General features: G+C 37.3%; 1 protein-coding gene across 1 annotated transcript; it reads left to right on the forward strand.

Annotated features, from left to right (window-relative positions):
* The first annotated feature begins 309 nt into the window (after window positions 1-309).
* LOC137931031 (ionotropic receptor 75a-like) lies at window positions 310-7913 on the forward strand. The gene is made up of 9 exons (XM_068774426.1): window positions 310-404; window positions 927-984; window positions 1428-1543; window positions 2554-2762; window positions 3834-3881; window positions 4708-4892; window positions 5497-5635; window positions 6316-6478; window positions 7721-7913. The coding sequence occupies exons 1-9, from the start codon at window positions 310-312 to the stop codon at window positions 7911-7913; spliced, it is 1206 nt and encodes a 401-aa protein (XP_068630527.1).
* Window positions 7914-10822: the final 2909 nt, after the last annotated feature.

The following is a 10822-nucleotide window of genomic DNA, read 5'->3' on the forward strand; positions in this document are numbered from 1 at the left end:
TAAAATGAAATAGTTAAATCTTCCAGGGGATCGCTACAAATTGTTTGATGTATTTAACTTTGGAAAGATACAAGGAAACAATTTGGAATGGATCGCGATTGGCGATTGGAGTGTGCAAAACGGAATGAATTTTCCAAAGCACGTCTACAAATATTACAACAGGTGGGATTTTAATAATCTCACCTTAAGAGCGGTGTCGGTGGTAAGCGTTCCTGCGTATAAACAATTTATGGAGCTATTTACCTGTACACAAATTTACCGAGCTCCGTGACCTAGATTTTAGAGCGACCTAAAATATTCAGAGCTGAGATGCTGTCGGACCTGGGCTACACACCTGGTGTGCCGTCGATAACTAAAGCCGTGGCAATGTTACTCAACGTGCTCATGGAGAAACATCACTTCAGGTTGTATACATAACTATTTACTTTTACTGTCGTTCACTGGTCTATTTAACATAACACTTTGGGCATCATTGGCGAGTTTACAGTCGCTCAAAAGAAGGATTTGCTTGAGAATTTCGTATAAAATAGAATCATAAGGACCTAATATGAAGAACTGTAGACGAACGAAAATAGCCGACATAGCCCAGTGGATCGGCACGTGACATCACTCTCTCTAAACTATTCCTAATTTGTTAATTATGCTGTCCCCAAAGTTCCCAGCCATTAGGTTACTCCAATGGGTACAGTACATCCGCCTGAAGACAGGGATCTATTTACGATAGATCTTGCCTCCACCGTCTCCAACAGCAGTAATCTTAAAGACGAGTTCCCCATGCGCGTACTCACCACTTGACTCTCGAAGCAGGTGATGGAGTTGTAAGGCACACACACTTCTCGCACGTACTAACGATTCAGTCCTCGCACGGCAAATGACAGCGGGCACATGACATATTAAAAAATTGTGTAATTTTAATTAAATTTCAGATTGAACTACACAATAGTCGGGCGCTGGATTGGTTCGCCAGAGAGAAATTCTACTTTGGTATAAATTTAATCATTTTATCTATGATTAATCACTTGTGGGACCCACGACGGGCTGGGCAAGACAGAGCGTCGTGGCCATCTTTGGAAGAAGCCTATGCCTTGCAGTAAGCGGTTGTCTGCAGATATGATGATGAAGATCCTGATCTGCGATTATGATATTAGTACTCTCTCTATCGCTCTGTGTCTGTCTCTGTCTCTCTCTTTAACACTTGTGTGAATAACTGTGTACAGTTTTAATACGTCATTTTAGCTCACAAAAGACCACTGCAAACAGTATGTAATACTCTCACATGCATTTTTAACAAGCATTGCTTTAAGGTTTTTTCTAAAATAAAATTAACTTTCTAAGAAATAAACTTAATCGATTTTACAAATGTGGAGTTACACGAATCTACAGCCTATTATTGCGTTACTTTTATCATATGTACATATCATTTAAAGGCGGTAACAAATTCGTTGTATTGGCGCGAACAAGATATATCTTGTACGAGCGCGCGGATATTTCCGAACTGGCTCGACTGGGTGGACATCTTCTTTCCCGCTGCAACCACACTTGAGTAAGTAGAGAGCGTCTGGTGGCAGATTAACGTTTTTAATTATAATTATTTAAAAAATTAATAAAGAATGCGGGAAGAAGGTGATGTTGTTGAAATTACTACCCACGCGGATTTTAAATCACTTTAATGCAGAGGTCAAGTGAGCATCGCTCGTTGGTCGTCGAGGCATTTTTAAGAATAATGATTTCGAAAATAACTGCTCGACTTGACAATTTTATTCACAATTCAGTTTCCGACGTACAAGTGGTGGACCGACTGTTTTATTAATTTATGTTAGTACTAATTTACGAACTTTCTAGACAGAATAGTAGTTTTTATTAATTAATTTACGTATTTATTTCAATTCATATTTATCCATCAATTTACTTATCTATATTATAGTAGAATACTTCACATATTTTATTAACGAAAACGTGAAATAAAAAGTAGCCTAACTACTTGTTTTCAAGAATAACGCTTTACATATGGCAATTCATTTTGATTTATATAAGTTGAAATATTGTAGCTACGGACAGTGTCGATAGATGGCGTTAGTAGTCTATTGTTCCGCACTTTCGTTTCAAGCTGATAATCCTAAAAAAAATTGAATAAAATTTAACAAAAATGAATCAAAGAAAATTTGCTGTCATTTAATTTATACTCTTACCAATAATTCAGAAATTATGTAGTAAGAAAAAACTTTTTCAAATTTTTGGGCTATGTGCTACAATTAATTATTGTCTGTCTGTTGTATTCCTTCAGATAAAAATTTAATTTAAGATATTTCAGAGTGATCAATTTATGAGGGATTATTGGAAATAGGTATAAAAATTAAAACCTTTCTGCTGACAAATCAGCAATATGTACGCCGCCTCCAAAGCCTTTTCACCATTCACTCTGTATATATAAAGAATTCAGCGAAATATGATTCTTTAAAAAATAGTTATATTGTACTAAAAATGGACAAAATTATAATAATAATTACAATGACCTCTTTGGTGTACTACAAATGTGTATTCACTGTGTTTCAGGACAAAGTTTTTTTATCTCATACCGGATAAAGGAGTCGGCAGATACGAGAACCGGTTTCTGTCGCCCATGTCACCGAGTGCATGGTGGTGCGCATGCGCAACCAGCCTCGTGTGTGTTGCGATATTGGCCGCCTCCGCGAAGATCGAGAGGCGACCCGAACCACGTACTTACGCTTTCTTCAGTGTCTTTGCTACCACGTGTCAACAAGGTTAGACGCACATTTTAGATAAGGCTTTAAAAATTTATGTTATGAGCATTATTCTATAACGTGTTAGGAATAGATGTCTCGCAGCGGAACCATTATGTAGTTTTTTTTATTCACATAGAAAAAATGTTTGTCAGAGAGTTAGGGAGAATCTTCTTTTATTCGACTTACAGCGTAACAATATCTTGGAAGTTCCGAACACTCCGACTGTTTACGCGACAATCTCCCTGTGCTGGTGAGTCGTTGTTATTCAACGAAATACATTTCGTTTTTTCAGCCTATATACGCCCACTGCAGGGCGAAGGCCTCCTTCAAAGATATTTAATTATGATAGATCATGATGGAGGATATACCATGATCACCTCGTTTAGCTATCTCGCTTGCAGGCGATCGCAGTTACGCCTGCCATTCCCTGGAATTTTGTTAGTAAACAGTGGCAATTCTACATAATTAATGAACAAAGTGTGAATTATTTAAGATTATATCCTGCCAATCGAACCCGCGATTATTTATGTCGTGTTCACAATGATAAATGAATAAAAGAAAATTACTTTTACCTAGATTGCCAATTTTATATTTTATATTTTATATTAGATATTAAATAATTGGGATAAGTGCTTGTTCATTCGTTCCTCTATTGGTTCTTATGAATGGAACAAGTTGTTCATAATAAAGAAGAGGTTGTACAACACAAGCAGCTCATACATTATTTTACAAGCATTACTAGAGTAAAGAAAAATGTTTAAAACCAAGAGTTAATAGGAATTCCGGGTACGTGCTAATGTCGGAGAGGAGATGAGCGCACTGCTCGGGGCTGACAACCCGTAAATCAAGGCTTTTTGTTTAGGAAGGCTTACACGCAATGCACTTTCGACCCAAAATAAGGCTGCACTTACTGGTCCCGTCATTATCTGTGAGCTTCGTGCTTTATATATGAAATAAATAAATAAAAAATTATCTCACTCATAGAAGAATTGGATTGAATAAATCTTTATTATCAGATTAATTTTGTTTTATATGAATAAAATAGGTTTAAAAGAATAACATAATAACGAAATTTTTTTATATTCACAGAATACGAAGATGGCAACGAAGCGTTTCAAAGAACATTTTCAAGCCAAGGTTACATATATTAAATTTATTAATATAGTTTTAATTGCATTATACTTATTTAGAAATCGATTAGTATACACCTCATCGGTTAAGACTAATCTGGTAATATTGCATGTAATGTAATGGCCGTGGCTCTTGCGGGAGTCGTCGCGCTAACTTACGTAGACGAGGTTCCCGCTAAGCAACTTCTGCCCTCTGCTAGCTTAAACTCGCGAAATTTATAAATGCCAGTAACAACACAGTGTAGATCCAAGCCAGACAAAAATTCAGACCCGAGTCTGGTCATAATTTTGACCACTAATCGGAAGTGCTACCACCAAAAAGATTTAAAAAAAAACCTTATCACAGGCAAAAATTAAACAGGTCCTTGGAACTGCTACAGCCTTTTTGGTGAGAACGTTATACTCACACGATATCACATATTGTACCGAGAAAATTTTCCCTTATTAATTACCGAGTTGCTAATAGGTCATTTTTCGATCTTCCGATCGAGCCAAGGTGCGGCCCTCACAGTCATTAAACGCTACTAAATGCGCATCAAGACCATGCTGCCTCTCGGGGCAATGGGCCGAAGTAGTGACATTGGCATATGTTTTAAGTTTACCAGCAAAAGTACGATGATCCAAAAATATCAATCGATCTAACCGACGTTTCAGCACCTCAAGCAATCTGGCCAAGCCCGACCCGTGGTGCATTCTCTTGTTCTTCTCTATTATCCTATACTCACCATGGAGCATTCGCCTCAAGCCCAGTGAGGGGGAGCACTTTCAAATGCTGCTAAACTGTAAATGCCGATACGGCAAAAATATAGGTATTCTTCTTTGTCCCCTCCCAGGCCGACGCGTCGTCCTGCTGGTAATAGGGCTGACGAGCATGTTGCTGTATAACTACTACACGAGCAGCGTGGTGTCCTGGCTGCTGAGCGCGGCCGCGCCAACTCTGCAAGACCTTGACTCCCTCATCAACAGTGACCTGGAGCTCGTGTTTGAAGACATTGGATACACGCGGGGTTGGCTTGAAGTGAGCGGAATTGAAAATTGCATCCTCGCTTTTGCTAATGTTTTTGTCATCACATCAATAAAAGGATTACATAATGGGAAATCTTTTAGAAATCTATGAGAAACGCCTGCATCCAGAAGTCGACGTTCAAAATCTGCAGTTATGATGATGACGATGAAAAGGATCCTGTCATGTGTTTTGGCTTTAGGTTTGTGGTAAAGAACTGGGAGGTTCGTAGGGAGTATTTGATTCTTTTCAGGTTCACTTTGTACGATTATCAATTCGCCGAGGAAAAAACTTCCGAAAAAGAGTAAAGCCTCTGCTTCTCATATTGATTATATAAGACACAACTATACGTAGAAAGTCGAGAGAGTTTTTGAAAAAAATAACAATAATTTAAATCGTAAGGTGATATTTACATTAACTTATGGTACGCAAACTTTAAGTGACTTGTACAATGTACATTAAATAAATAAATGTACATATTTTATAATTATCTTTAAACTAAGAGTTCATTGTTTGACAAAAGCCTCTGGCAAATTTCTCTGTTAATTTCTCTCCGATGATTATTAGACATTCTGCTTCTTTAGTCATCTTAAAAATTCATTAGTGACATTTTTTTTAGAATCCTGGCTTCTTTTACTACAGCGGACACAAAAACCCCAAGGAGGACGAACTGAGGAACAAAAAGGTTATCAATGCGAAGCGCACTGTGCCTCTGCTTCAGCCGGCACAGGCAGGGATAGAGCTTGTGCGCAATGGTGGTAAGTTTTAGTGCGGTAGAGTTTTGTAATACCTGAGCTTATAATTTCAATCTATATTTTTTGTTCCTATTTCAAACAATTGACTTAGTTTTCATATCATCGAATTGACATTTCGATAACGGACAAATAGATGCCTATTTTTGTCGAAAACTCTGTCGAAAATTTGATATTTTTTATTTAGTCTAATATTAATTCCAATATTGTATCTGAGGTAAAGTAAAACATTATTTAAAAAATGTCGTCCCGTTTCTTGTTCTTTTATCGGTCAACTACCTAGCTGTCAACATAATGTCAGATAATTCATTCAGGTTGTTTCAGTAATCAATAATTCATCACCAACGTCATCATACCAGCCCTTGAATATCCACTGCGCGACATTGGCCTCACCCACGAATTTCCAAAAGGACTAAGTGGAAACAGCCGGCATCCAAAATTTACGATTCAAATGGCTTACCATAAATATCGCTAAAATGACCGAACCTCATTTAAGTCATAGCTCCTTGGCCTGTCTACGCCGTATCTATAGGCTCATGACATGACATGTGGTAGCGCTTACTGCACCAGCGATGTATTCCGTCCACTGCTATTTCAAACTAGTAATTCTTTGAATATATAATTGAATAACCCTGCAATTACAGCAATGACACTATTTTATATCAATAAGTTCATTTTTAATTTAGGTTATGCGTATCACACCGAGCCCTACACCGCTAATCAGGCCATCTCCAAGAAGTTCGACGACTCGGAGCTGTGCGAGCTGGGCGCCCTGCAGATGATGCAGCCGGCGCAGGTGTACATCATGGCGCAGAAGAACAGCCCTTACAAAGAGTTCTTTGTGTGGAGGTTGGAAATGGTCTTTCATCATATATGCCACAAAAGGTCTACTGCTAAACATATGCCTCCCATAGAGATCTTTGAGACTTACTCTCTCTCACAATATTATTTAAAGTACATAAAATATACATATTTGTAGCAAAAATAAAATACATATTTTTTATTTCACACAAGACATGTATTACACTCGTGTATTAAAAAACTTAACTCAAATTATTTATTTTAAGCTACTTACAACTAGTTTAAAATTTGTCGCTTTTTTATTTTGGCAAATTAAAAAAGTCAAACACTACGATCAGATATTACTGAATGCTTAACGTTTTGTGGTATCGGTAAAGCATTAATCCGGTAGGCAGCTAGCGTTACATGACGTCATCCGGTGATTTGCAATATGTTACATTTTTACATAGTAGTGTATGTGACACTGTAAATGAATCATATACTATTTGAACTATGATTATTGTCAATTAATGTAAGATCTATCCAAATTTAAATGTCGTATTGACACATTTAAAATTTAATATTTTTTTCTATCTGTCCCTGCAGACTTTTTACTCCCAGGTTTTATGGGCTTCTCGCATCACAATAGTAAATAAATGAATATATCATATTTAAGAGTGATTTCTTAGTGTAGGATGATTGAAACTAGGTGGAGAAGCTTTTTGTTGAGAAATGAGCTTTTCATGAAACTCTTTTAAGCTCTTACACTTATAAACAACTTTTCTGTGCGTCTAAACCTACTGTTGTGCAATAATTTATAATTTAAAGATTAAGGTGCAACACTTTAAATGAATCCTTAGTTTTTAAAATCGTTTAAACCAGGGCTTCTTAAACTTTTTTCATTCTCGACCCCATTTATAATTGCGAGTTTCTTGACGACCCCGTACAAATTTAAAAGAAAAATAATATTAATATTTTTTAATGATTTATTTATTAGGTAACAATATACATATACATATGAAAATATATAGGTTTAGAATTCATTTTGAAACATACTAAAATCTAAAATTAAAAATTGCACAAACAATTATAAAGTTGTATTTATATTAGTTTAAAACCTTTAACAAATGCGCGTGTCTGGACGCTGCAAGTCCACTGTATTCCGCCAACTCTAGTGATGTTATAAAATGGTATATATAAATATTTGACATTAAAATCTCTCGACCCCAGAACTTTGCTACGCGACCCCATTTGGGGTCGCGACCCATAGTTTAAGAAGCCCTGGTTTAAACGACAAAATCTTTGTTAAAGTCTGATGCGTCTCCAAGAACGTGGTCATATGAAGGTGGTAAAGGGACGGATTGGTGGTCACTCTCTCGCGTGCTCTGGACGCACCCCGCGAGCGCTGGCGCTGGGCCAGGCGGCACCAGCTTTTGCTTTGCTAGCTGAAGCCATGCTACTGGCGCTCATCATTTTAATCGTCGAGATTGTATGGCACAGGTAACTTTAATATTGTCATCATCAAAACCAAAAATAAATGAAAAATAATAAAAGATTTGTAACTAATCAGTATGCACTTATAGTGCACACGATGCAGTCCTTGTTAGAAATGGCAGTAGGCAACCGACATAGCGAGCAGAATATATCGCCGCTGAGGCCACAACGTTCTGGGTCTGAGACCACGGACCAACACCGCGGCGTAGAACAACCACAAGATGGACAGACAACCCTGTTAAGGTCTTCTGTGTCTCATATCCTCTTCCAAGACTCTGGATGCAGATCATTTCCAATTGGTTCTATTAGAAATATATGAGGCCTATGTCTAATGTAGACATCCAACAGCTGAAGTGTTGATGATATATGTAAGACTATATTGACAACTAATATTTAGGCGCCGTGTTAAACGATGTTGACACCCAATAAGACATTTTGACTCCCAAGACAAAAATATTAAATTTGTGTTGTACATACAACTAGCAGTAATTGACCATCTAAAAAATTTACAAGCAAAATATCTTGTATCAACCTAATTTCTTTTACAGTAAGATTTTAATTAGCAACACTATTGGAATAGGATAATGACAACTCATAAATTATTATAATAGGTGACAACACTGCTATCTAGTAGTGCATTGTCAAATGAAAATACCCTCTTTGATGTGAACGACAATTTTAATTTATAATTTCATTCGCTTCATTCTAATACTCTATACCTTTTCAGATTTAAAACACAAACAACAAAAGGAAAGAAACAGAACAAGAAGAAGCCCATAAACGACAATTAATTTATTTATAATTAATTTATTGACAATACTGTCACCTAAAACACAAATGGACACAGGAACTTAACTCCACTGTAATGAGTTTGAAAGCGCACGTTTAAAAATACTTTTACTGCAATAATTCACCCCCGCATGTCCACCCTCTTTGAATGTAGTATAACGGTTCGCGAAAGGTACAGAGACAGCTTTTATTGCCGACCACAGACACTAGCCATAAATTAGATCCATATTTATAGCCCAGCAAACACTTTGTAATTCGTTATATTTATTGGTTCATGTCTGAGGAATAAATTACACGTTATTGTCTATTGAGAATATATTAGTGCACTCGAGTGTATCATTTTCTAAATAAAATTTGGTTAATTGTATTATTATATTTCTGTATATTATATTTCTTCATAAACCTAATAAATACATTTAAAAAACTTTTAAGTTAAACGGATTTTTGATACCCATATTGTGGTGGTTGTGGAAAAATATGTACATAGTCCGCCATATTGGAACGGCGTCCATCTTGAATTTTAAATTTTGACATAATCATCGTGTTTTACTAGTGTAGCCCTTTCATTTGATACTCATATTGAGGGGGTTAAGGAAAATATGTAATCCGCCATTTTGTATCGGTGGCCATCTTAGATATATATATAATGTTATTGATTTTATTATATTGTATTGTCATCTAAATTAAATGTGTGTACCAAATTTCAGATCAATTTGACAACGGGAAGGTGCTTAAATTTCAATTTCTAACTTTGACCCAAATAAATAAACAAATAAATTCGGTACGGGTCGAACTAAATAAAACCGTTTAAAAACAATTCGTATGAGATTTCTTTGGTAATGGAAGACAAAGGTAGCCGTAGTGTCCAAATTAGATGACTATATGTAGGTTTAAAATACAAACCTATGCGATATTCTTCGCATAAGTTAGTTCTTTAAATATAAAAGGCAAAACACCTTTACTAAATGACAAAATGTGAGTTCCAGTTATTTTTCCGATAACATAGCAAAGTTTGACTTGCGCCGACGATGATGGGTTTCGACGATAGACGCCCTCAACAAGGCACAGGTCTCCCCAAAGATCGCTCCGATGACCGGTCCTGCGCTGCCCGCATCCAGCAACTTCTGGCAACTAACTATATTCTGTCCTCGGTCTACCTAGTAAGGGTCTACGCCCTGTCTACCACTTCGTGATCACCACTCGAGAACCTTTCGATCCGCACCGGCCATCGGTTGCTCGAGCAATGTGCCCCGCTCAGTACTGCTTCAGACAAGCAATTCTTCGAGCTACGACCGTGACTTTGGTTTTTCTACGCATCTGCTCATTTACTTAAACTATGCTGTCGGTCACCTGGTTTGAGAGGGGGGTGATTACGCCAAGTCTACCGGCTAGTGTTCGCCAATCAAGAACCTAAGAAATTTCCCCCAGTACCTAATAATACAACAATTTTCGTAAAACTCTTTTCTTAGACAATCCACCATAAACTACAAATTACACATAGGCCCACCCCAAAAATATCTATGGGAGATAAACCATAATCGACACTCTTGGTAGGCGGCTTTGCGATCGCAGTGCGGTGTCATGGTATGCATAGTATGCCGCTGCCCATCTCCTGGGATCTCGTTTGTTAGCAATGGCAATCCCATATAATTAATGCACAAAGTGTGGATTATTTAAGATTGTGTTTCGGGAATCGAACCTGCAACCTACAATCGTAAGTCTCAATCCCCTACGGCTGGGCTACCATTGCTCCGTAGAGTGACTTTAATTGACAGAAAATGAGCTGTACCTTCATTCCTTTAAAGCTATCGACTCTTCACTCATTGGTACCAAAACAGACGCTTTTAGAGCCTGTTTAATTATATCTGATGCAAAAAGTATGTTAGGTTTTTGGGTTACGCGCGAAACAAAATTAGATAGTGTTGACCAAAACCAGATAATGGCAACGACGACTCCAATCTCAAAAGGTACTTTCTTAGTCTTAAATTTGAGGATGGCTATAAAGGGGATCTCAATCTGCTTATAGTTTCCATCAAATTGGGCTCTTCAGGAATTCTTCTCGTGACGTGCAAATGTGAGCACTGTATTCCTGTGTTTTCCAACGAGGAGCTCACGCCCCACAGGAGGCAA

This window comes from Battus philenor, unplaced genomic scaffold, assembly GCF_028537555.1.
Source record: "Battus philenor isolate CCGP_79_NKW_IND1 unplaced genomic scaffold, ilBatPhil1.0.hap1 SCAF_7, whole genome shotgun sequence".
Classification (NCBI taxonomy): Eukaryota; Metazoa; Arthropoda; class Insecta; order Lepidoptera; family Papilionidae; genus Battus; species Battus philenor.